Source organism: Hirundo rustica, chromosome 3 (assembly GCF_015227805.2).
Source record: "Hirundo rustica isolate bHirRus1 chromosome 3, bHirRus1.pri.v3, whole genome shotgun sequence".
NCBI classification, from domain to species: domain Eukaryota; kingdom Metazoa; phylum Chordata; class Aves; order Passeriformes; family Hirundinidae; genus Hirundo; species Hirundo rustica.
The window spans coordinates 10,670,279-10,697,904 of NC_053452.1; the positions used below are offsets into that span (position 1 = coordinate 10,670,279).

At 45.4% G+C, this 27,626-nt stretch overlaps 1 protein-coding gene and 1 long non-coding RNA gene across 8 annotated transcripts in view; both read right to left on the reverse strand.

Annotated features, from left to right (window-relative positions):
- Positions 1 to 12,873, reverse strand: part of LOC120751010 (uncharacterized) — a 28,619-nt gene extending 15,746 nt beyond the window's left edge. For 2 of the 5 annotated variants that reach the window (XR_005700236.1, XR_005700234.1), the window contains exons 1-3: positions 12,705 to 12,873; positions 11,500 to 11,572; positions 9,557 to 9,818 (exon numbers count right to left, since the gene is read on the reverse strand). This is a non-coding gene — a long non-coding RNA (uncharacterized LOC120751010). Of the gene's footprint in view, positions 1 to 5,183; positions 5,532 to 8,524; positions 8,629 to 9,556; positions 9,819 to 11,499; positions 11,573 to 12,704 lie in introns of those variants that run through there. The other 3 variants (XR_005700237.2, XR_005700238.1, XR_005700235.2) reach the window with 3 other exon arrangements.
- Positions 12,874 to 13,075: 202 nt separating this feature from the next.
- CCDC85A (coiled-coil domain containing 85A) overlaps positions 13,076 to 27,626 on the reverse strand; it is a 67,147-nt gene continuing 52,596 nt past the window's right edge. For 2 of the 3 annotated variants that reach the window (XM_040059265.1, XM_040059262.1), the window contains one exon: positions 13,076 to 15,072. In XM_040059265.1, the coding sequence (XP_039915199.1) occupies positions 15,023 to 15,072 (50 nt within the window). In that variant the 3' untranslated portion in view covers positions 13,076 to 15,022. Of the gene's footprint in view, positions 15,073 to 20,699; positions 20,820 to 27,626 lie in introns of all 3 variants that reach the window. The other variant, XM_040059270.1, reaches the window with a different exon arrangement.

Genomic DNA, 27,626 nt, shown 5'->3' on the forward strand with positions numbered 1-27,626 from the left:
TTCTTCTGCCTGTGGTGCTTCTTCTTTCCTGTGTGCAATTCTCTTAATAATGTGCCTAACTCAGAACTGTGCAAAAGAAACTTCCAAAAATCTGAACAGAGGATTAGCTCAAGTCTCAAGACAAAGAGGAAACATTTCACCCATCCATCAGCACTTCCAGAAGCTAATGTAAAATATTTTCCATGAGAGTTTCCAAAAATGTCAGATGACAATAATACCTTAGTGAGGCAGAGCATATTTTATGTATCCTGCTCATTAGCTGAAAAGCCTGTCTACATGACTGGTTTTTTTCTCATCTGAATTAATCACACTGTATATTAAGAAGAGACCCGCTGAGCTCTTTAATACATAAAGTATTTAAAAGATGTTATTAAAAAAGCTATTTTGGAAAATCGCAATTACACATCTATGTGTACGCTTGCATTTAGCACTTCTCTTTCTGCCAGCCTGCATCAAGCAAGAGACACATGAGCATTTCCACAGCCAGAGGTTTGGAGCCATGATTGGGATGTTTACAGGGAAGTAACAGTATTACAGCATTATTCCCATGAAAGGCTACACATCTTCCAACACAAGCCAGTTTGGCACAAGTAGATTTGTCAAAGTACTTCATACTAAGTTTATAGAGTACCTCAGCTTTGAACTACGCCCCAGTTCCAAACCCAGGAACCCAGAAAATCCAAGCTCAACCTCATCCATGAGCAGTGCCAACAACATCCAACTGATGCTGTGAATGGAAGCTACTCCATGTGCAGCATCTCAATTAATAGGGAGCCTTAAATATTTTAAAAAGCGCTTTGCAAGGCAACAAACCCATCTGTCCACCGATGTACATTCCCTTATGTGAATTAAGTGTTGTACCAAAAAGGAACTTCAACTTTTTGCTTTGGTCTTTACAGGCAGACAATTTTTCTAGCCTGAGATTCTTTTCCAACTGATACAATAAATACAGCCACTGCCAGTTTATCCCCATTTACTCCAGCATCAGGCAGCTCTTCTCCCTTCCTGATGTTCACCCTTAAACTATTTATAGGCAACAGCCTAAAACATCAAGCTAGTCCCTAAAGTGAGACTTAGGCACTGATTTTTGTGTACAAGACAAGCATAATTTCTGCATATAGGGCTATGACCCTGCTACCATGATTAAAAACAGGAGAATAGCAAAGTATGAATTCCACAGCCCTAACAAATCTCATTAAATTTGTGAATCACATCAGCAAACAGGTCTCACTCAGACCCCCACGGACAGCATTGGTAAACGTTGACACAAGGGTAGCAGTTCCAAGTGCTAAATGGATAAAGTGGCATCCCCAGCAGAATTTTTCTTCATTCATTATCAATGCATTTTTAGAGTCACCACATAACCCTGCCCACCCTTCCCCACAGGGATATGGGTATCAAGCCATTAGTCAGCAGAATATTGTCACATTTTACAATTTCACCCTTAAGTAGGAGCCCTCAACAGGACAGTGCTGGAGGGTATTGATTTTGAACCACTGACACAGCAGACAGCATATCCCCAGCAGGAGAGATGCCCAAGGTCAAGTGCCTTCTTAAAATACACGTTTGGCTACAGGAGTTTCATTAAGTTCAATAAACCATCGGGTATCGACTGGCAGCACTATTTATAAATAATCAGCCTGTGCAGTGCTGACCCCTTTTTTTATTTAATGAAATTTGCTTCCTCTTGTCAGTGTCAAGTATTTTGAGTCGGCAAAACACTGTGACCTCTCCTACGCTAAAAATGAAACTGTGTGTGAAGACTGCCATAAAAACCCGACACCAGCTCCCGGAAATAGCATATATCTATTTAGGTAATGTAAACAAGATGTCAAGTCTTTAGGAGCATGAGCTGTTGAAGCAAGCACCAAACCCTCCCTAGACATTTACACACCACAGACAAGGAGTGAGGGAGCTCTTTCATTCAGCCTTTCTAAATAAATGATGTATTATGCACAAAAAAAAAGTGTTATTGCTGCAGTGAAACAACTCATCCTGAATTAAGACATCCAGGAATTAAAGCACTTGCTCTTTGTTCATTTCCTAAAGAGAAAGAATTTCCTAAAGGCAGGATTTCTTGTAGAGGAGCTGTGATGTCCCACAGCACAGTGGGCCCAGCCAGGTCAGGGCTGGGCCTCAGCAAAGCCTCCCTTCTTAGAGCTCCAGGGCAGGACCAACATTCTGCTGTACTCAAGCCCCCACACTCCCATAATTCAGCATTGTTTCCTCCTCCTTATCTCAGAACTGGCAGGAGCTTTATCCACCACAGGCTGGCAAAATCTCATTTTGAGTTAATGGTCCTTTATTTCCCAATGGAATTTCCATACTCCTTTATACCACAGTGGCAGAAGTAGGGACCCCTTTTCCTCTTTCTGAGGTAGTTTGTTCACCTGACCTTTAAATTCTCTGCACCATCCATAATGCAGGTAGGGTGGGGAATCACAGCAAAAAAATCCAGGAAACATAAGCTCATCCCTCCAAGCCATTCTATATTTAGCAGTTCCCTGGTGTGCTGCTATGTTTCTAATTGCTGTTGTCAGAACGCATGCAGGAGAGGGAGCTGCTGTTTTACAGAACAACCCTTCCTACCCAGGTGTGAAGTGGGGGATGCCAGCTGACCCAGGGCAAGAGCTACCAGGATCAAACACAGCACCCAGACTCTTCTTTCCCTAAGGCCCAGCCTTGCTGGAAGCCGCTTGGGCTTGTTTCCATGCACACCCCCCATTCTCACAGCAAAGAGTGCACTCCTGGTGTGTGTGTGTGTGTACACACTTATAGTCACTACATGGCATGGGGACATTCTGATTTGCAAGTGAGCAGCTTTCAGCAACACCACACTGTAATGAATATGGGGGATGGAGAGATAAGGAGTTATTACAAGGCAGGATTAAAACCCTTCAGTTGATCTGTATTTTTTTTTTTTTTTTTTTTTTTTTTTTTTTTTTTTTTGCTGTACTGTCCGCCTGATCACGCATCTTCCCATTCCCATCCCGCTGCTGGGCAGGAGAGGCCACGGCTCAGCCGAGCCCGCTGAGTTCGGCACACATCCGCGGAGCGCAGGAAAAGCCGCCGGCATCCTTGAGTGGTTACAAATTACAGACCTCTCACCAGGGGACCGGGCTGGAGCCAGGATCCAGCTTTTAGCGTGCCAAAGCCAAGTACAGCTAAATTACACTCTCAGCTGCTCTGCCAAACAGCCGCTGTGGCAGACACAGTCTCCAGCAGGTCCGTGCCCGGGGCCGCCGTGCACATCCACCCACAGCACCCCAGGCACCAGGACGGAGGGGCCAAACTGCTCCCTGGCTGTCACACTTGGCCCAGGTTTAGCCCTGCCCACGCGTAAAGCCAAAAATCCCCTCGGGGAACAAGAGACAAGAGCTGCACAGGGGAGTGCTGAGGGAGAGATCCCGCACCTGCACACTCAGCAACCCCAGGTGCTGCAGTGCTGCCTCTGCCGCTGCGCCAGCACGGAACTCCCTTTCTTTCCAGCCCAGACTGACCCAGGAGCAACTGCTGCGTGACCAAACAGCTCCCACCCCTCCCTGCTGACCGGAAAGCAGCAGATTATTGGAGAGCAGGAATTATTTTCAACCTTGTTAGCATTTGCCAAGCGTCGTTTCAACGCTAACATTATCGGTGTTTAATAGGGCCATACTGAAAGTCTTTGAACCTTGCAATCAATACAGCTGAGCCGCTGCACAAAATTTACCATTGATCTGTGTTTCACTTCATTAAATGTTAGTTTTTACAAGCTTTGAAGATAGGCCCACTTAAAATTGTTTAACAACCTGTGGCTGCATCATCAGCTCTAAACGGCCACGCAGCACTGACTGTAGGCTAACCCACTAGTCAGTGATTTCTTGCCCTACAACAGTATAAAACTCATTTTTAAAAACCTGTAACATGCTCAGGAAAATTCCCTTTAAGTTCAAAGCACACTGACACTACCACTTAGAGGGAGCACAGACAACAAAACAAACCCTGGGCCCACCTTTGAACACTCAGCTCAGCTGTGGATGAGCTGCCCACCCTACAGGCCCCAAGGACGGACCCTTGAAAACTCTTCAGACTTCAAATACTGATTTTTTTAAAACACACCAGCTCCCCTGGAGCAAGCAGGCACATGCTGTTAGCCACCTGGAGACCACACAATCCTCAGGTGGACTAAGCCATACAGATGTGCAGCAATAATAACATGCACACCCAGCAAATTAATCATCACATCTGCTTTCTGGCTTCTCTTCCTTGATCCACTGAGTTAAGAGTGAAACACAAAACCTTAATTCCTGCTGTACCAGGATGGCTGAGAGGATCTATCAAGCCCTTAGTCCACATGCAGCACTCTGCATGGGATAAATTATGAGGGCTGATAGCAAACCATCATTCTGCTACCACTACTAACGCAGCGTTACTTATCTTCCAGACAAGTGTAATACTTTAGTGCAAATGGGTTTATGTACTAGTATTTCCTCATTTCTACGGCCTTACCTCACCAGACTCTATATTTTCACTTCCACAGCCAACAGCTAGTAGTGGAAAAAAATATTTTACATTCATTACAGAGAAAAACAACAAAAAAAATCCATATCCATTGTTTCTTTATACTCTGCTTAAAGGTTATACTTTCCTCTTCATTCTTGTCTCCTGCAATTTATTAAGCCCTTTGCCAGGGTAAAATTCATGACAATTCTTGGAGTAGGTAAAAATCTATTTCCACAAAACTGATATATAGCACAAACCACTAGATAAGAATCAGCATTCTTGAAAATTAAAACATATATATATATATGTGATGTTTCTTTTTGAGACTGGACGACCACCGATGGCAAAAGGAAAGAGTCTGCTCTCTCTCACCGGGTGGGATAGAACAGCTTTATTCTCGAGTCCTACCCTGCTTGGCTGGAGCTCTTTCCCGGTGGCTCGCCGGTGCCAGAGGGAGCGAGGCCCCACCCGTGCCAGGGCTTTTTCCCAAGGGGGCAGGGCCCAGAGGCAGGGACAAGCCACTGCCCAATCAGGGATAAAGTGAGAGTGGAACAGAGTTGGGTTACAGCTGAGCAAGGACGGACCACGTGATACAGATTACAAATCCGATGAAACACAATATAAACCAAATTAGTGCATTACAACATATATATATATATAAATCATATCAGTAGCTGAGGAACTTTGTCACCTACCATGTGCAGACGGGCTGGGGCCTCCTTGCTTCTCCTGCCATGCAGGAGCTGCTTCCGGAAAAGTTGCTAAGGTCCTTTGGAAAGGGCGACTCCTGGTTGCTTGTGCCAAGGGCTGCTGTGACAGTTCTTCACCATGCCTGGGTGCACTGCTCCCTTCAGAGGGAGTGCACTGGGGGGCTCAGAGAACCAGGCCACATCTGCAGCCCCAAAAAAGGCAGCTCTCCCATTCACCAGGCAAATAATTGGACATGGCAAAAGCACAGAAAATGTTTTTGCATTGGTGTTCCACATGACAGACCAAAATCTCCCAGATGCTACTACTGAGGTCTTACATTTCAGTAATTATTCATTCTCCTGCCAACAAATGGGAAACATCTTTTGGTTGCCATGAGCTCCATGGCCAGGAGGGAGACACACACATACAAATGTTGAGATTTGGAGGTCTGCACTGCACAGAATCCCAGGGACGTTCACAGCACCCACAACAGCGATGGCATTCAGAGAATTCTCCTCTGTGCATTATTTCTCTCCCTCATCCGTGGCTTTGCTTTGGGCCACGGCAACAGCAGAGGCAGGGAAGTGGAATGCTGGACTTGGGGCTAAGGCATCACACAACACAATGTTTATTGTCACTGTGTGCAGGAGAATGCTGCTTCTCCGATATACTGACAGTCATACGCCAAACAAATACGCTCCTAGAGGATAAAAGGAGTGAGGAGCTGCTCCAGCCACAGCCCAGCATGACTTCACAACGCCCAGCAGCCTCTGCCAACTTGCCTGGCACAGCCACAAAACCAACCCCAGACCCAAGGCAGGAAAGGAGAAGAACTGAAATCGGCTCTCAGCTGCAAAGTTTTATTCCTCTGAGCATCAACAAAACCCAGATGGTCTTTTCTCTGAGTGAAGACCACTTTGCACCTGGAAAACTCCAGTGGGGAAGAGAAACCAGAAGGCAAAGGGGAGAAATCTGCTCTTGCAAGCACTTTGCTTTGCAAACAGAGCTGTACCCCTCTAATCAGCAGCAAATGTTCCCGTGCACAGCAGGAATATGTGCAAACCAAACCTGTCTCTCAAAGAGATGAAGGCATTTCTTCATGTCAATAAATACTCCACACTGATATAAACAAAGAAACCCAAATAGATGCCTGTTGGAAGGTTTAAAATTGAGGGAAAATGTGTTAACAAAAATGGTGTTAATGAGGCTGTTTGGGAACTGCCTTTCTTTTTTGAAATTATTTGAAGGACTAGGGCCAAAGTCAGCAGCAGATTGGAGGGATCCTCCCTCAGGTGCAGAGTTCAAACAGGAAGATTTTTCTGAGCAGTGTTCCCAAGTAGAGGTCACCAAGCATTCCCACACCAAGATGCCTTCCAGTAGTACCACAGCAAATAACACCCCATACTAATATACACACTAAGTTAAGAGCAAATAAAATAAGCCTGCTTTTCAAGCCCAGGCTCCACAAACCCAGAGTAAACCCCATTCAGAGCTACCCCTCTCTACCAACTTGCAAGGTAAAATTGATTTTTAAAGCTTTTTAATCACTACATGTGACAGTTTCCATGTAATTTACCCATTCCTCAGGAAATCACAACAGGCACACCAAAACAAGAATAGAAAATGCATCATTTTGAGGTAATTTTCCAGTCACTTATACCCATGAAATCCCAGTTAACAGGACAGTGCCTGTAAATCAGCAATAGAAACATGAAAAGATTTTGGCCTCTTTTTTTAAGCGACTATCTGGTAAACCAGCATTGATTTTCTGGTAGGTTGGAATATTATACAGATCACTCAAGTAATTGAAAACAGAATCAGAAGTTGGGTTTGTGTGCAGCTTTAGTTCAACACCGCTATAATTTCTGCTGCCCTTTAGATACCTTTATGTATCTGAAAAGAATGAAAACTCAGAGGACACATCTGAGCAGAGAGTTATTTTGGTTACACAGATCTCTTCTAATACTATCCCTTCACTTATATAATTTCACCTCCTCTTGTTCAGGCCACTGGAATTCTAGTTGGAGGCTAGTTATATGTGAAATAGAACTTAAAATGTGGTTAACAGTCAGTTTAGACCAAAACATTTTGGGAGCATATTTAATTCCTCCTCGGGGGGGGGGGGGGGGGGGGGGAGGGAATCTGCCTAATATTTCCTCCCCAACCAAATGAATAGCACAGAGTAATTAGACTAGACTAAAACATCTTTCCCTCTGGCAATCACTCCAATTTATGGACTGTTTATGTATTTTCTATGATGACAGAAAACTAAAATGCAGCAAATCTGACTTAGAACCTACTTTCTAGAACATGTACTCAAAAAGTTTTCCTCAGTCTGTGACATCAACATCCTGAGTCACCCACAGGCACAGCTGGAGGCACAAATTATTTATGTGGATTCCATCCAGCCCAAGAAAAGTTCCCTCTCTCTATAACACACAGGACTGGAAATCTCCAAATTCCACCTTTTTTTTTTCTTTTTCTTTCTTTTTTCCCCCTTGAGACTCTCCCAGGTCAGTGTTTTCTGTATTTATGGCAAGTACCTGTGCTGAGGGTGAAGGCCCAGTCCTGGCGGTGCTGTGAAGGGAGAATGGGGCCATGAGGGAAAAATGGAGCTGTGTGGGGAGAGAGAGGAGTTATGAGGGGAGAACGGGGCTGTGAGGGAAAATGGCAGATGGGGCTGAGGAGAGAATGGGGTTCATGAGGGAAGTCGTGACGGGAGATGGCAGAGATGGGGCTGTGAGGGGAAAGAGAGGAGAATGAGCCCATGAAGGGAAAATGGGGCTGTGAGGAGACAGGGGGTAGTTATGAGAGGGGATGGGGCTGTGAGTGGAGAACAGGCTGTGAGGTAAGATGGGAATTGTGAGAGAGAAGGGCTCTGGAGGGGTGTGAGGGGCGTGCTGCTCCTGCCATCCCGGCTGCACCATGTGAAAAACCCCACTGTAACAACCAGCCCCGGGGAGCTGAGGGGACAGAAACATCCCCAACAACCCCTGCCCCGAGCCCAGCGAGTAAATCCTGGGACACGGCATGACCCAGCCCTCAGTGCCTTCCCCAACCAGGCAATGACATTTCCAACTGAGACCTCAGCATCAATTAATTAAGTGACATCCAAAATGGAAAGTTATCAGCGCTAGTCTGGGCACTGATCACTGGCTGCCTCGTCTCTCCATTGCTCCTTTTTCCTGCTAAGGTAGGGATATTAGCAAGGAAAAAGACAAGCGCACTGTCACACGGAACTGTCCTCCAAGAAAAGAGAAGGCAGCTTCCAAAGAGCCGAGGGAAGCAGCTGGGAAAGCCTCAAGTTGTCTATTTTTCATTTATTTGTATTTTTCTTAACTGACTGCTGATTTTTACACCTGTGTCTTTAGAGCAGCACATTTATTGCTCTCTGCTGGCACATACTTGCCTTCCCATCCAGCTCAGTTTTCCATCAGCACTTGCAGAAACATTTTCCTGGATAAAGTTATTATTTAACATAAGTACATATGGATTATAGATGCAATGTATGGATATTCCTGCAGTTTCCATTCTGTCAGGTTACCAACACAACTTCTTCCCTGCCTCTTTGGCTTCATTTGTCCATGGCTACAAATGCATATAAGCTGCTCCAAAACAACGCACACGTGCCCCAACAGCACAGGAGGAAACTAAAATCTCCAGTCCGTGTTTAGCAGGATAAAGTGAGAGTACCCAAGCAACACATCCAACCCCCAAAATACTCAGTGCAAAACTCTGAAATCTCTAGTGAGAAGCCAAAGAGATGCTGCAAAACAGCCACAAAGGCTTAAAAATAAAATACAAAAGGAAGTGTGAAAATCAGAAAAGAGGAGAAAAAAACCCCCACACTCTTTTAACACCAGAACATACAAGAATGCTCATATGGAAGGCTTTAGAATGAGTTTAATAATTTGTTGTGATGAAAGAAAAGGCCTTATTCATTACATCACTCATCTTGCACCTAATTGTATGTGCATGTTGGGGCTCAAGCCTGAAGCAATGGGTTAATTCTCCAATTATTTCACCAGATTAGAACTGCTTTCCCCCCACTCCCCCCTTCAGGAAATGTAGCCTTATTGTGAAGCCCACCAAGACATGTCATTTCATAATTAATACTAAATAAAAAGTGAATTCTCTCCTTTGTCTAAAGAGTTTGCTTTGGCTCAGCTAGGAGCAGCAATTAGCAGGACAGCCTCCCTGAACACATTTGATCTGCAACAGGGTTTCCTGCTGCAGATCAGAGGAACAAACCTGATTTCACACAATCCATGGGGTTTATGTTGGCTGGATGTGCTGTAATTAAAATGATATTTTCTTCCCCCCCCCCACACCCCCAAGGGCTTTGTTTATTTGCTTGTGCTTTCTCAGAGAGGCCTGCACATACCTAATTTAGCAGCTCTCTTGATTTTCACTTCTGCTCTTCACCAGCTCCCTTTGTAGCATTCACTGTTTGTAGTTTGGTGCAGAAACTGGGACCTGTTGTCACTGGTGTTATAGGTCCATTTTATTAGCAGAAGTAGAGGAACAGTTCCCATGGAAACATTTCCATGTTTTATGGTGAGCTTTTCCTGGGATTCTCAAGGTTGGATAGGGTGGGCTCCGGGCCTTCCTAAATGGGAGCATGCAGCAGTCTGTGGAGACTTCCCCTTCAGCAGGGGGAGGAAAACACCGTATTTTTAGATTGTGTATTTCCTCTCTTATGAAGTCTAATGCCTGTGAAAACAGAGCAGCTCAACAGCCCCCCACCATTGATTGATGTTCAGGCCAACTCCCACCGTTCTGACAACAAACCAGATTCTATTGGAAAGGCCACTTTCAAACCCAAGAGAACATTTTTGTTTCACTGTGACCTTTACACTTAAGCTGTGAGTGAAGCTGTGGTTTTACAGGGCTCAGCACACTGGCCTGAGCCAGGATGACCCTGTGTCACACCAGGGACTTCCCAAGCATCCTGAAAAAATCCCCTAACACACCATCCAACCCCTCCTGCTCCTAAGTGGAGGTGTTCAGGACTGGGAACGCCACTGCTCACTGGCCAATCTGAGTCCCTGTCATTTACCAAGTCACTATTAAAAGAAAATGAAGTCACCTGTGAAAGGACTAAACCTCCTTCTCTCTCTCTGTGTTTGCCACGCACAGGTGAGCTCATTGCAAACAGATCATCCCACCTAAATGCAGCACGAGATTCACCTGCAGCAGCCTGGATCTCGGCAGGGCAGGTCCCTATCTCCCTTCCCTTTGTCCTCTTTCTTCCCTGAAGCTGGCAATGGGCTCCCCATGTTATTTTTTCCTTTTTTTTTTTTTGGTCTGCAGACTTACAAATTTTTTTTTTTTTTTTTTTTAATCTACTTCAACCAATACACAGTAGTGGGGGGCAAAAAAAATCCAAAGAAACTTCAAACTTCAGGGCCACAGCCAGTGCTTTGAAGAGATCATTATAACAATTTCTTATTCAAGAGGAGAGTAATTATCATATTCTAGCAAACACACTAAATAATTCAGTATTATTATTTTGGCAGCTCTTTGTGACCCATGCGTTTAGGAAGCTGTTTCAGATAGAAGCAGGTGATGCAGTCCCTGGGGTCCTTCCCCACAAGCTGGTACCACGAGGAGAGCCACCAATGCTTGGACGAGGCTGGAGCTCCCCAGAGCTCCAGCAAAGCCCTCATATCAATATCACAGGATGCTATGGTTTCACTCATTTTTCATCATCCCCATCAATATTTCTCAATTTTTTAATTACTCACATGGAGTCGAGTTTTCATAGTCAAGAAAGATCCAAGTAAGGTTTCTGTCTCTGGTCTATGTTACCGCAAGCTTTTAATACACAGCCGTATTTTTACGTATGTAAGAATATTCAAAAGTTCATTTTCCTTCACACTACCATCTCTGTGTTGCTTTACCCCTACCAATCCCATGTAGCCTTGCTAAGCCTTCCCCTCCTCTGACCTTCCAGACATTGAAAATCTCAACCATGCCATGCTATTTCTGGGATTAAAAAAACAAACAGAAGGCATCTGGAGCCACCAAGCAGGAGAGGAAGGAGCTTTTTCCTTAAGAAAAGAGTAATTCCAAGCAAGATGACTCACTCATTCCTCCTTTGGTAGTTCTCTTTCCCCCTCACTCTCAGTACCGTACACATCAGACCTGAGTAGCCAGCTCAGGTAAATGCCACCTCACAATCCACTCCTGGGCCCAACTGCATGTGCTAGAAGTACCACAACCACAGAGCAGCCCAGCAAATCCCTGTTTGCTGCCCAATTAATTAATGCAGAGCCTCTATTTACTCATTCCAGGCAGAGCCGCTATCGAGTCAGCTGTTCTTACCTCGGCAATCTTCAATGACCAGAGCTGCAGTTTGGTGCTGGTTTGGGGACATTCATGTCTGGTTCACCTAAGCCTGGAAAACACAAGTGTGGAGACAGACAAAGATTTGGGCATTCCATACCCAGCAGCTGCATTTGCTGGCCCATTCTCCTCAAAATACAGGACAGTCTCATCAAGACTTTTTTTCCCACTTAAAAAGGGGGAGGGGCAGGGGGGGGAACGGCTGAGCCGTTTTCTTCAGTATTGAAGTGGTGAGATTAGTGTAAAGAATTCACACCACCCTGGGACTTATTTCAAAAACACTTGGGGAATTGAACAAACCAGTGCCCTGGCATGGCTAGTATCTGCTGGGGAGGCAACACAGAGAGACTGGGGGGCATTTGGTATTTGAGAGGTTCGGGCCGCGCAAAGGAGTGCAGGGTCAGGCACTGTCCCCAGGCCACAGAGGCTGCTTGGGCTGCCTCTGCTCAAAACATTAAAAAGGGCACTCTGGCTTCATGCCACGTTCATAAACACGTCCATCAACTGCAGCCTTTGGGGAACAGGCTCGACTGAAACTAGGCACTTGCTGAAAACAAAGTGCCATTCTTTACCTTCGAACCCTTCAGCAAAGCAGCTTTTCTGCAGTAGAGAAGGTAAAATCCACTCCATACATCCACTGCACAAGAGCTATTTAAAATTCACTCAGACAGTGAATTTATAGTTCATTCAGGCTTAGCTCAGATCCAGGGAAAGTAACAACACTTGCAAATCTTCAACCAAAGCAGAATTCTGCTAAAAGCAACTGCACAAAGGGTCCAAGAGGCTTGGCATAGTTACATTTCACTGAAAAAGGCTTAACCACAGGGACAGGGAACAAGACAGAGAAGCTGAAGGTCCCCAAGTACAACAGCAATTTTTATTCTTTAGCAAAGGGGCATTTCAGCAGGCTACAGATCCTCCCAAGAGCACTGACCCCCTTCCCCACACACTGCCCATTTTCTCCTCTTTGGAAGGGGCATTTTAAGGAGCTCCCATGAGATTTATTAGCCTGAAGATATTGGTTGTATTAAGTATCTCTTTTCTCAAGAAAACTTAGCTAAAGCTCTCTGCTCTGCAGCCAGAGCCAGCCCTTTCCCCTGGCCCACACAGGCCCATCCTGGGGCAGGGACGTGGTGGCACACAAGGCCACCAACACACTGCCAGCATCCCCCAGCACTCCTTACCTGAACAAGAAGACTCCAGGAACTCCACATTCTCCTGTCCTCACCTCAAGACTGCTCTGTGAGGAGGGCAGGAAGAAAGAACCGGCACAGGCGTCCTGGGGCTGCAAACACAGCACAGCTGAGGGCTGAACAAATTGCACCTGGTCACAACTCCCTGCACAATTACCCACAGCTATTCCTCCTTTAGCAGAAAACACAGAAGCAACTTCTTTACCTTGGTAGGATTTTTTAAAGACACCTGGCAAGAAAATGAAGAAAAATGCACCGTGTGCAGCTCATTTCTTAACCAAGCAGGAAACATTTCCAATGGCTCCTGCCTGTAAGCCCAAGCAGCTCAGAGCTCCAGTCAGTAAAGGAGAACAAAACAAGGGTGGGATTCTATAATTTATTACCGTTGCTAAGATGAACACAATACTTGATACCCAATCGTATGCAGAACTGTAAAAAAATAGCTTTAATACAGTATCAAAATTTACACAAGTATAGTGTCAAAAGACCAGTATCCCTCACTTGGCCCCTGCACGTCCAGAGTGCAGGCACAAGTACAGGTGTTACAGCTGTTTATACATACAGAGAGATAGGAATACAACAATTGAAACTGAACTCTGCAAACAATACGGCAGAGAAAACAACATGGGAAGAGAACAGATAGCTGTCTGGGCTGGGGGTTGTATCAGAAACCACACAGGTGGGCAATGGTTCAAAACAGAAGGCTGGATTCTGCATTTCCAACTCAGGGAGAAGCAGTGAACTGGACTTTTGCCCAAGAAAGCAACGCTGGATCAGAGGCCTTACACTGAATGGTACCAAGTGAAAATAACAACAGAAACCAACAGAATTACTGCTGCAAATTAACACACTTTTTCTGAAGACAGATAGCAGATTTACATCATACTCCTATATAACAAAAGATTGTACAGCAACCGAGCTACATTTCACTGCAAATAGCCCACGGATACAGTCCAAGCTCAGAAAAACAGAGGTTCTGACTTTGGCTCAAATCTTAATAACCAAGAACAAACCAGAAACCCAGGAATTGTTGCATTCCTATTTTTTTTTTAAATTAATTTTTATTAGTCTTTTTGATACTCAGCTATGGTAAAAAGTTAAGCAACAGCATTCAGTCACAAGCCTGTTGCACATTCATACATGAAACTATCATTGCTTTAAGATATACACAAAATATCTATCGTTGTAATTCAATACACACAACTAGGATCATACACAGAGATAAAAATAAACTAAGCACATCTAGGGCGCCGTCTGGTCAAATCTCAGGCAATCTGAACAAGAGCTTTCTGCCTCATTATAATGAAAGACATGCTCTGAGGATAATAAAACCTTTTTCTTTGAAAGAACGCTACAGTGGCAAGAAAAGCTTTTTTTATAATGCAGTGCAATCTTTTAGATCCTTCTAGGCTCTTGTTAAACAAACCAGCATGTCTCTAAATTAAACAGTAGAAATTAGCATCCTGACAACTGGAAAATAATTTCCAAAATAAATTCTGATGGAAATCCTGACTTGAGACCTGTAATAGCGATGCCTAAGTATTCTATTCATTAAAGGGCCATTCATTAAACACCTTACACCTCTTCAGAAGATGTGCATCAAAGCGAATCAAAAAGAAAGCTATCTTGACTTTCATTTAGAAAGAAATTGTGGATCACTACAAGTACTGTAGTTATGCTACACTACCGGCTGGTTAGGACTTTATGGTCTTTTAGCACCTCCAAAGGCAGGTATTCTACCAAAGCAAAAAAATCACCTGGAAATTGCCTAAGCACCATTAACAGATCCTTTACAGACTGAAATGTGAGTTACTAAGAAGCGACTTTCTCAAACCTGCGGAGACCAAAGGCACAGTTCATCAGTGTCTCTCCAGTCTGCTGAAAAACCTCTCTTAAATCCAGTGGAAAACTCATTGAGACCTATCAGAGATTCACTGTAACTAACCAAAATAAAACTTATTTTGCGTAACACCTGCAGAATCCCAAATATCTTTTGGTTAGGATGGCAATACCTCAGTGCTTCTAAGGGTGGAGTGTTGCAGCGAGGGTGCAGCGCTTCATTAGCTGGGATATTGGAACAGCAGGATTGGGGGACACTGCCACACGGCTCCCCACTAGACCCCTGTGCAGAATGTCCCCCCTTTCCAGCAGTCTCTTGCAGTGCAGACCCCCGTTGTCAGCTGGGAATTGCGGCGGACTCAGGCGGCTCCTCCCCTCTCCTGGGCAGTTCAGACCGTGCTCTTCAGAGAGAGGACATGCTCAGGGCCTCTTACATAGGTCCTTTGTACTGATTTCCTGACAAGTGTTGTCTAATTCCAGGGCACGACCCTGCAGCATCTCCAAGTTTCCTCCACACAACCTAGAAGGAGGGATGGAAAGAGAGCTCATTATCCCCAGTTAAGGAGCGCTGGCGTTCCTATGGACATGCATCTGGAATGCCACAGCTCGGCACACACACCATGCAGCACAGCTAGGACACAGGGCAGGGACACACAACAGGAGAAGAGACTGTCTCTCAAGGGACACAACACTCCTCCTGAACACAGAAAGCACATGCTGCCAGGTAAAAATGATTAAAACCAGGGACACATGAACTGGCACGAGCATCACTTGGATATTTTATGTTTCGCACACAAGACTGAGGGTGTTTGCAGACTCAACAGAAAATCTATCCAACTATTTCCACAACCACATCTCTTGCAGAATGTGATTCAGAAGCACAAAGATCCATCCAGAGGTGTCTAAATGTCTCCAGTTGAAAAACCACAGAACTATTTCAAAGGATTTACTTGTTTCTCTTAAAATCAAGCAAGGCATTAGAAGTGTTTACTCTACTAGTTCTTCCTTGAGGTCAGAGGAATTGTGCCTGCACTTGCTGTGCCACACTTTGCTTAACACTTTGCTTATGTTACAGTACTGGAATTAAAAAGGCAGAGAAGTGTATTGATACACCCCAACATTCAGGGAAGTATTTTATAATGATTTATAGACACATTGATAGAATATGAGCACAAGAGCAGTAGCTTGTCTTATGTCCCCAGGCCTTTCAGGGACCACTAGAGACAAGAATGGTGATTCCTATCAATTGTATCGCAATTTCAGATTATTTTTTTGTAACTGCTATTAAATCACCCACTAATCTCCAGGCCAGCAGCAATATGACTGTCAAGAAAGGCAAAAGCTGTTTTCCATCATCATCATTCATTATTTGTATTTAACCAATGCCTGAAGTCCAGCAGTGAACAGATACTGCATTAGCTGGCACTGAATAAAGACAAAGGAGCTGGATCCTGGGAAGCTGACATCCTGAAAAAGTAGTTCCTATAGCTGATGAGCAAAGGCAGAACAAAACCAAGGTCCTACTGTGATTCTGCGCAAGAGATGGGAAAATAACCCAGTTTCTCTGAGCCTTTGCTGAAGAAAACCTGCATGTAAGGAAGAAAACCTGCGTGTAAGCAAGAAAACCAGAAATACTTCAGACTGGAAGCAACATGACTAACAGTGTTAAAGCACAGGGCCTGATGAAGTCAAGTCTTTAAAGGGAACTGTCTTTAATTCCAACGGGTGGGCATGACCCAAACTCTGCAAACTTGCCATATGACCAAAATCTTGCAGACAGAAATCCCAAGTCACCATCATACAAAAAAATACATGTGCTTTAGGCACGTTTGCTGTGCAGTGAAACACTGCAGTGGTGAGAGTATGAAAAACAGGGGTTCAGTGACACCTCCCAAACTGGGTGTCTGTGGCACAGCCAGGCTGGATCTGACTATTCTTTCCAACCTCTGGTTTCTGATTTTCCTAACTTAATACTAGCAAAGAGGAAGGTCTCCTGGACAACTTTTGTGAGAAGGCACATTGCACCTACTCATGACTTTGAAAAATTTTTCTTGTCAATAGATATTAAGACAGTATTTACCATGCAGCTAATGCTGACACAGTAATAAACTAGGAGGTGACACTCCCCAGAGTCCTTTATTTCCAACTGAATGAGTGACCCCTGCTTGCTAGGAAGGGAGGACAAACCCATACAAGAGAGCCCACATCCTAAGCACAAGTGACAAGCCGGGGTCAAAATGTCACTCAAAAGGATTCCAAATTTCAGCAGAAACCTCAGCTAAAGGACAGCTGTGAGGCTCATGATGCAGCCATGGAGGTTCCTTTTTAGCTTGCTGCCAACACAGCACAGTGCTAGGATGCAGGAATGACCCTGGAAGCCAGGCAGGAACCTGCACCTAACTGCAGGTGAGAGCTATTACATTTGCTGGCTGCAGCAGTATTCCAGCCCTGTGGAACTCCATGAGCAGCAGGAAATACCCATGGAAATCTCACCTCCCTGAGCCCTCCTGCCCAGCTGCACCCCGAACCCCAACTGGTGTATCTCACCATCTCTTGGCCTCCCTTCCCAAGCGAATTGCAAACAAAACTTCCTAGTAACCTGAGAAAAATAATGAATGACACCCGTCCAGACATCCCTGTGCCTTGGAATTACCCCCATGCTCATTAATGCACCATGAACTACCTCTAAACCTGCTGCCACGTCTGGCTACATTCTCAAAAGGCACTACAAGCTTATAAATACAAAGCAAAACCATTCCCAAATACATTGTTGATGAGGAGGCACCAATCCCATACACACATCCTGAGGAGAGAATTCCCACCTCCGTTACCTTAATGAAATATCAGCATGATCATACACCACCACAAAATTCCTACAGCATGAGTTACACATCCATCTTTGTATTTTGCAATATTTTGGTACCAGTTTGCATTTTGGTACCAATCAACACCATGCATCAAAATTCTGGAGCTTAAAATGAAACTTGTCATCATTCCACTGTTTTCATAGGCAAAAAGATGCCATGTCAAATGTTTCCTGTGAAACACCCACAGTGCATCAGGCTGCAGCTAAACACTGAGTTACAGCCTGGCAGGAACTGCAAGGAAAATGCAAAAGAAAAGAAACATAATTAGTTCATCACAAATCCACTGTGCTTTTAACATGGACTGGGTGGGTGTAAGAGAAGACAAAACCAGAAAGGAAATAACCAACTATTAAAAAAGTATAATAATATATCAATAGTCAAATCAAGCACAGATTATAAAATCAGGGAAACAGGGAGCATTCCAATGCCAGCAGCAGAGCTTTGAATGGCTGGGGAACAAAGGGACAAGGTGGGATACAAATATATATTTGAGATTTACACAAATAAAGTGATAATGTCAAATTGAGTATTTTAGAAGTGGCATTACTTACATCACAGGAATTTTTATGGATTACTATTAACTATATATGCCTTACAAACTGGGGTTTTATCCATAAATTGTGAAGGAATATCACAGGCAAAAAAATACAAAAGGGCCATTGTTCAGGTGGGGAAACTGAGGCTGCCAGGCTTTATCACACTTGCCAAGTTCTATTCTTATGAAGGATAAATTCAGGTCAGCTGAGTCATACAGTACTTTATCTCAGATATATTATATACATAGATTTTTTTGATCAATACTAACCCACATGTTAACACTACAGTGTTCCTAATGAAACAATAATTGCATTACAGAAACAGTAATTGACTTAATTTCCATATAAAATCTTCAAGGGCATACAGTCAGCATTTAAACAAAGATTACTCTGCATCTTCAGGTGTTTCCAGGCTCAATATGGGATATAAAACTAAACACCTTAAACTCACACTGAACATTTTTCCAGCTGTCCCAGCTGGCAAAGCCAATCTGTGTGGAGCACCACATGCAGTGTGGTCAGATACAAGTGGCCCAGGCATGGGGACATACACGTGGCGACTTCTTCTTCCAACCATCCTGCCTGGCAGAGCAGCTCATGGAAGAGCCTTGGCCAGCCAGCGGCATGGCAAAGCTCTGCTCTTGTTCTCCACTTCCTCCACCAGCAGGAGATTCCAGGCAATTCTGAAAATATTTTTTCATTTTTTTCAAAGCCAGGAAAACAACAGCAGTATTTTAGCAACTCCTTCCTCTCTTTTCTAATGGAAATGTCCCTTTAAAACACATTCCTGCTCTTTAGATTGCTTGCTGTGCACAAGCGGGTTGCACGAACAATGAGGTTTTATAACAGAGACTATTTCTATGTTGCGGGAATTCCAAGTTGCCAAATTTGTACAGAAAAGCAGCCTCCTGATGCTGGCTGGTTCTTACTCTTGCACCTGATTCTGCAGAGTGCATTCCCCAGAAAGGTGGCACCAAAGCCATGTGTCCACCCTGGGAAACAGCAGGGTCTGCTCCCTGTCTGGGGATGGGGAAGTCGGGCAATCTGTGAGCTGACAGCTCAGTCTCCATTTAGATACAACACTTCATTTATATCAATTGCTGCAGTACCTCCTAGTGAACTTAAAGCTCAGCTTTCACATCGTATTGAACTAAACTCTGTGCATTTCTTATCAATCTATTTCAGCAAGCAAAGTGTCAGCTGTTGTTCCAATATTTCACTTACACAGACCAGCTGTTATTACAGGTTGTCAAAAGCACCTTGTTAAATGCTCTCTTCAGGGAAGTGCCTCTGCCAAGGGGGATTTTAAGAGAACAACAAAAGGCTTTTTTCCATAATGACACATGATCTTTTGACAAAGTTACCCGGCATAGCTTTATTTTCTAGGCAGCAGCAGGTGAAATATATGGAAGTTGCAGAGAGGACCTGGAGCGCTCTGAACCAGGCACTCCTCGGGAGCTGGGAACATTGCAGGAGGGTGAGATCAGTGCACTCCTGGGCAGAGTGCTGCAGGCAGGGACGTGGCTGGGGAGGCCACCGCAGAGGGGACCTGCCAGTGAGGGCACGAGGAGAGGGGCTGGAGCACTCTCTGCCGCCTCTCTCCTCCGGATGCCAGGAAAACAGGCGCGGTAGCTGCAGGGAAGCGCTGCTGTGCCCCGGGGTTGTGTTACAGGAAGGGATCTGATTGCTGTAATTTGTGCTTGGCTCCACCGAGGAGAAGCCAGGGTCACCCGGCCTGAGGGACATAATCACCCTGCGCAGGAACTCGGATATCCAGGCAAGCCAACAGCACTGCTGAGCTCAAAACCAGAGAAAATGTCTACAGAAGTCCCTTCTGAAAGAAGGCAAACCTTCCTCCTCCAAGTATGTCCCTGTAACACCTGTATAGGTGGGGAAACTCACCCGATTAACCTAAAGCAGGTTAGAAATGAACGAAGCATAGGAGAGAAGAGGTGCCCAAAGCCCCAAACAACCACGAGTGAGCCAGCACTGGGAGAGAGGAATACACAGTCCTCACTCTGCTCAGCTCTCCCCCGGTTTTATTCCCCTCCAGAGGAACACAGACATCATGGGTGCCAGTGCTGCAGTGGGACAGTGAACTCAGTCACTTGCTGTCTCATGTCACCCCGTAAGCCTTGGAATCCTGTAACACTTTTTAAGTTTCTTTAATTGCAACAAATTTACTGCTGACAGAAGGGAGAACTTGAAACTTTACCCTCTGATTACTTGTGTCAACTGCTGTGTATGGATGCCACACAGTCCTTTGCAATTCAGCACTGACTTCAGGGTAAAACACACCTGTTCCCAAGGGAGTTTCAACACCAACCTTGGGATTGTGGTCTTTGCTATTTTTAACACAAATACACTGCATCCCTTAGCTTTATCTCTGCATTAAAGTCTTTCTCTCTGCAATGGTTACAGGAATCCCTTGTATTCCGCTGGAGCACAAACATGCATACTCAATGAAAGACATCCTTACTCAGCAAAACACCACTTCCAGCTTCAAAGAAAAACTACAAATGTAACGTGGAGAGCAGTTATAGGTGGAATCAACATGGCTGAGAGGGCTGGACCCTGCCCAGGAAACACACAGTCCACAGATGCAATGAGCGACAAACAAAAACAATCCCACTCATGATGGTAACATCGCGGTGGTGCCCACGGGGATGTTGCCAGGACAATACACACGTGTTGAGGGACAGACAGGACGTTTTGCATGGACTGTACCAGAGGAGCAGCGTTACCTTCAGAGCATTTACCACTGAGTCAGACTGCTGAGAGGCTGAGCCATGTCCACTGCTGTTGGCTGGCTCGTTTGCAGGGCAGTGACTCCCCTCCGCCCCTCCTGGCATCCTAACGGCATCCTTCGCAAAAAATTAAACACTATTTAATACACAAAAGGCTTGGTCGCTGATCAAAACAGATGTCAGTTATTTATTGCTCTTTTGCAAAAGGCTGAGAAGCCCTGAAGGCGTGTGTTACTCCAAAGCCCCTCTCTTTCCGTGCCACAGCAACCAAGGGCCACGTGGTGCAGCGTGGGTGGCACTGCGGAGTGTCACCCAAACGCCCTGGCCCTCAAGGGCGTCTCCCTGGAAAATCAAGACATAGTAACAAAATTTCTTGTATCTGTACATCACCTCACAGAAGTGCTACAAAGTTCAGAGCGACAATTTCAACCTCAGAGAGGGTTTTGAGAAGTCTAATTTTATCTCCGTAATTCTGGAGGCTGTTCCTTCAATGGAACTCACATTTTTGAACATTGCTGCGAGGTTTGCAACACGAGCTGAGCCACAGCTGACCAGGGAAGGAGTTCTGGGCTGCCAGCTCACTCCTTCCCTGTCTCCAGCTCCTCCAGGCAAGGGCATGGCCTCCTTGGCCTGAGAGATGTCAACTTGTCCCCAGCAGTGACAACCTCGAGGCCTTTGTCCTCCCAGGGGACACCTGGAAGGGCTCTTCAGGACACTGCCGAAAAGATGCAAGCTACCTAAACTCTTCCAGCCCAGTCACCTCAAACTTTGCTGGAGTGAGGTAACCTGAGCAAGCAGGCAGCTCTGGAGGAGTGCTAAAAATACTCCTGCTGCATCCGTGGGCAGCACTGTGAGTGCTGCAGCCGCAGGGACCGCCCCAGCCCCGCTCCGGAGCTGCTCCCAACCTGCCCTGCCCTTTCCTTTCATTCCTCATGCAGAACTGTCTTAAAAGAATTGAGAAATACAAAGAAGCAAAACGTTTTGAAGACCTAGGGATGGAACTTTCCTCCCTTAAAGAGTAGCAAACACCACAGGAAACATTAAGAAATAATGTAGCGGTAACTCCTGCTGGAATGTGTGGGAAATGCGTTTCTGAAGGAAAAATAATGACAGTGGAAAGAGCCTCTGATGAGGATTGGTGCCCCATGTGCAGTCATTTGCCCTGCTGAGCAAGCACAGAGCACAGTGCAGTTTTGGGGGGTGTCTCTAATCTAAACAATAGGAAAGATGAAGGTGGGTGTGGGAGAAAAAGGGCACAGAGCAAAGACACGTGGCTGAACTTCACAGATCCAGTCTGCCTGAAAATCCATTAGAAAGTAACCCAGTCCAAAGCAAGTTCCTAATGCTCTTGGGATGTGCTAAGGCCATTGCAACCAATGGTGCAGGCTCAGAGCAGCACCAAGAGGCAGAGAGAACCCTCCCAGCCACCTAAAACATCGGCCTGACCCCCACAGTCATCTGTAGGACTGGACCTCACATATTAAAAAACCACAAACAAACAAACAAACAAACAAACAAACACCAACAAAAAACTTTTAAAAATATATATATTTAAAAAAGAAAAAAAAAATGCTGCATATGCTAAGCCCATAAAAAGATACTTTAAGCCTGAATCTGAAACCTCGTTTCATACACAAACTTGTCCTCCTGCCAAGCGCTGGATTCACACAATCCATTAGAGTGGGCACTAATTGATCTCGTAACCAGGCTGACAGGAGCAGCACACAGTCGGAGCTGCGCAGGGCAGCATCCTGTAGTTCCCCCAGCAATGACCAGGACCAGTTTGCTGTGAGGTATGGATGGAGTTTAGGACTTATTTTGCTTTGATTTACAGATCTGTTAGTGACTGGCCAGACTTAATGCTGTACTTTGAGAAAGGAAATGAAAGTTGAAGGAAAAGGGGTAATAAAGCAGATTGTAACAAGTCTGGGTTAGGATAAATTCAGTCTGTCCGCTTTGGAGCTTTTATCAGTAGAAGTATTCTGTTTCTTTACAAACCCCAGAGGTAGCAAAGATTTTGGTCAGTTTTGAATTGAAAATCGAAATATTGCCATTAAAATGCTGAGAAGATGAGTGTGGACTACACATGTAAAGCCTCCTGAACACAATAAAATTCAAACTTCCTGCAAGTGGTGCTGCTCTCAGAGTTCAAGCCCTCCTCCAGGCAGTTGTGTTCCACAGCCTCTTCCCTGCCATATGTAGCACTTTTTTGTCTCCTTTCATGAGAATGAGAAACTTGTGAATACACTGCTTCAAGCAGCCAGCACATGTTGGTAGGAGACTGAAAATTCATATTTTCCCTGTGGACATCCTTCTCCTTCCTCCCTCTCTCCTTGATGAGAGACATAAGCTTTTCTTTAAAAAGTAAGGCAGATTTTGCAGCCCTGAAGGCCCTTCCTCAGGTCAGGGACTTCTCATGTCAGGTGAGGCCACTCCACTGAGGCAGTGAAGCTTCTGCCTGCCTTGGAAGAAGCTTATTCCAGGCAATGATGGGGATGCCCAGCCTGAGCATGGGCCCTGGGAGCTGGAGACTCTCCAGCACTGCTGTTAGGAGCTCCTGAGGCAGTGAAGCAAAGCAGGAGGAAAAGAGACTTTGCCGAAGTGGTGGTGTCTGAACACATGGGGCCTTGGGGATGAGGAACTGAGGTCTGCAGAGCCTCTGGCACAGCTGCTGCTTCTTCCCAGGGGGAGCACGGACACATTTCAACTTCCAAAACCTGGCCTCAGTGTCTCTGCACTGAGCCACTGTCACTGCCCAGCCCGGAGTACAACTGGATCCTGAGCAGGACCTCGAGGATGGGAAGAGAAATCTGCTTCCTTCCTCCTCTTCCCTAGCTCCACACAGTGCCTGCATCCAGCCACTGGAAGCAGTATTCCGTGTGACAGATCTTTTCATTTCTTATCCAGTAACAAACTGTGGACGTGGATCCAAATTGGACAGGAGGGATGAAGTCATAGCTCTGTAGTGCTGAAATCTCTATAAACATCTGGAGTAATTGTGAGCAAACCATGCTCTATAACATCAGCACCTGAGAAATAATTTACTTTTTTGCTCATCCCACACAACCAGCCTTCTCTAATGGTCCTGGCCAGCCCTGGTGGCCGAGTACAGCAGTGTGCACTCGGCCTCTTCTGAGTCTAAAGGGATTTCTGTGCAGGTCATCCCACTGCAGAGAGCAGGTAAAACCCACACTATATCCTGTGTATGGCTTCCAACAAGGACAAGAACCCCTAAATGTGCAGATCCATTTGCTGTTAGAAGTAAATCTACAAAATATCTAATGCCAAAACATGACTCTAGTGAATAGAAAGAACAGGAAATCTGACTCAGCCCCATAATATCACCTAACAAAAAGCCCAGATGAATGGAAATTTAGCATTTCACTCACACTAACTGCAAAATGTTACTACTGAGGCCATTTTCCCACAGCGCCAGAGGCAAACCCCGCACTGTACCCTGGTCAGGGTCAGAATAAAGACCCTGTGTAGAACTGGGTATTCTGTGATGGAGAGAATGAATCATGAGCTTTTCTACTTAAGTCAGTAGAAAGCTTCATTTTTTCAATCTGTATTGTTGATAAGGACAGTCATGAATGAAAAGCACTGCAGTGCCCAGCCCAGCGTCCAGCTCAGTCCGTGGGAGTCCATGTGCCAGCCCCTCCGGAGGAGCCTGGCACACAGGGAGAGGCAGGAAGGGAAAAGCAGTCCATGGCTGCCCCAAGGACACTCACAGCCCCCTCATCAAAGCTTCCAAGAGAGCAGGATTTTCCTGCCTGCTGGGAACTGCACTGTTCACTCACCATCCAAGGCCTACCTCATTCTGCAGCAGCCTCTTATCCCAGAGGCAAGTGGTTTACTGGGAAGTAGATCCTTCCTGCTGGGTAGCTGCCATGCCAGTTCAATCACTACCTGATTTTCAAAACTTTTTTCCCTGATTTCCCCAGCCCTCAATTTCCCTCTATAGCTCAAAGCAAATGCAGACAGTGTGGGTCAGCTTGTTTCAAACAGGCAGGAGAAAGGAAAACCAGAATGCAGTAACTGCAGCACGTTGCTCGGCTGGATTAATAACACACGAAAGAAAACAGTGCCATTTTTTTAGAGAACATTCTTGTCAATTAAAATACGCAATCTTCAGACACTGCAGTTTTTCACCTGTCCTCAAAGACCTCAGCAGAAACCTCTCCAGGATATTGCTGCCAAAATCCACACACTCTGACAGCGGGTTGGAGGCACACTCAGATTTCTGAGTGGCCAAAACCATTGCTGGCTACACCTCCTCAGAAACAGCCATTCCCAGCAGTCCCTTCAGAAACCTCTTTTGATAATGAACAGGCAAGAGAAAAAGGTTCTGGGCTGTGGCAGTTCCAAACCTTGGAGGCCACTCATGTAAAATCTAGACAATTCTGTAGAGTCTACCAGAAAATCCTGGGGACCAAGTAATTCCAGACTTTTAGAGTTATAACTAGAAAAAAAAACAACCACTATCTGTCCTCTGAGAACTGCAACTCTCTGTGCAACAAATTTTTCTTGAATTTGTGTCCTGGTAACATGAAGCTCAGGAGCTCTTGTCTTCCAGCCCTCCCCTGCCAAGCACAATGGACACTCTGCCCAGAACCTCAGCTGCTGGGACCTGGAGCCCTTCATTATTGGCCTATTAATTTACTGGGGATGGGAGCACATGAAAGAATTGGGTGGCTGGATTCTCTTGACTCTCTTTCAGCAAATATTTGATGACGTGATTAGAAAACATCAGTTTGTTCAATGGCTTTTAATTACATTTTGGTTGAAGGATTTCCTATTCTACATGGTAAGGAAGGGGGGAGTCAAACACTGCGGGACTGTGAGTGACACAGATTTTAGGAAAAAAACACTAAACAAATAATTCCGATCTAATCAGATTTATAATTAAAAAAATGTCACGAAGGGGGAAAATAAAAAACACAGGTCTCAGTAAAGGTTTTTTTGAAAGATTTGGAAATGGGTTGAAATAAAATGTGATAATCTAATGGAAGGGGGAAGAAAGATAGAAATGAAAATTTTGTATGAGCTTAAAATTAAACTAATGTGTGCCTGAGAGTCACGGCTATCATTTCCCAGTTTAACATATCAGGACTGGAATGGACTAACAAGGATGTAAACCCCCTCAAAAAGGGCCTGAAGCAACAGTGTGAGTGAAAGAAATATAGCAAAAAGAGATGGAAAAGAACCAAAAGCCTTGGAAAGGCAAGAATGAGGAAACAGAGGCAGCAGAGCCCAGGTGAGAGGGAACAGAAGGGCTCCAGTTCAGCCCACCACCAGAGCTGCCTCCTGGTCCTGTGCTGTGGGAATCAGGAGCTCACTCCCTGCATCCCAACTCCAGCCCCCCTGGCACTTTGTCTGCAATCCTGGCAATGCTTCCCCTCCCCTCCTCTGAAAAGGAAAGCTGAATTACAAGGACAAAAAGCTGGAAGGGGAAAAGTCTCCTCCTCCCATGAAACAAATAAGAACTGAAGCAATTTAAATTGGGTGACTTGCCAAGTTTGTCTTTTGCAAATGCATTCACTGTCATTATATGACAGATGTCCACAATGCCAGAGTATTTCAGCTGAGCTGATCAGCCCTGAAATACCACCCCTACAAAAACTCAGGGATATCTTCAGCTAATTGACGTGTGGATGCCAGATCCTGATCTGGCTTCCCCCACCATAGGGCATGGAGAGCAGTCATGCACCACAGCAAGTCTGGGAGGACGCTGCTCTTTCCAGGCCTCTGAAGTTACTCACTGACATAACAGAGCCCAGGGACAGGGCTCAGGCTCAGTCACAGCTCAGGGAGCTGCAACTGGGATCCAAATGCAATCTCTAATCCCTAGGTATTTTAATAATTATCGCTGAGTATCTTCATTACAACAGCATAGGCGTTACATCCTGGTGTAGTGGACTGGTGTGACAAAATTTGAGTGGCAGGGGAAGATTTAGTAACAGGGAGGCTTTAGGAATGGCTTCCCAGTTCTCAGCCCTGCAGCTCAGGGCAGATGAGTTACATGTTTAAGAAGAAGGAAAAAATGCCTTGTCCACCCTGTGCTGCTGATGGGGAGGAGATAGAGAAAACCAGGAGTAAAGCTGAGCCAGGGAAGAAGGGAAGGCTGAGGGGAAGGTGTTTTAAGATTTAGTTTCTATTTCTCATTATCCTACTCTGATTAGAGTGGTAATTAATTAAACTAATTTCTCCAGATCAAGTCTGTTGTGCCCATGACAGTAACGAGGAGTGATCTGTCCCTGTCCTTATGTCAACCCATGAGCCTCCTGCTGTGTCTTCTCTCCCTGACCAGCTGAGGAAGGGAGTGATGGAGCAGCTTTGATGAGAACCTGGCTTCCAGACAGGGTCAACATGTTTTACGTGGTTAGAGCACTGCTGATGCTGCATTTTCCCTTTTCAGTGTCAGCTGCACAACCCAATCCCCAGTGGTGCTGCAGTTCCATGTGTGCTTTGAGTCAGCAGAAGGCACTGCCAGAGCCCATGGGCTGCTCCTGCCTCAGCCCCACGGGGAACTACTCTGGCCTGAACTCCATCCAGCAAGCCAGAAACATTCTTGCTCAAGCCCTGCAGGCCCCACACCCTGCTGTCACACAGCCTTGCTCACAGGAGTGTTTGAGGAGCACCAGTGCAAGCTGCTCACCCCTCGGCCTGGCCGCAGCCAGCACAGTCTGGCATTCCCAACAGAAGACCCATCTGTGTGCCATAAATCTTGGAAAGTATCTGCTTTCTTGCTCAGAAGTCCTGTTTGTGGCCAGAAACTGAAAGGATCTGGATCATTTCTTCTTATTTGAGAGAAGGAAAACAGAACAACAACAACGATGACAAAAGAATGGCTCTCATCAAACCTGCAGCCTATGGCTCCTTGTAACTCTGAAACCCTCTCCTATGTTCTGAACCACCCTCTCA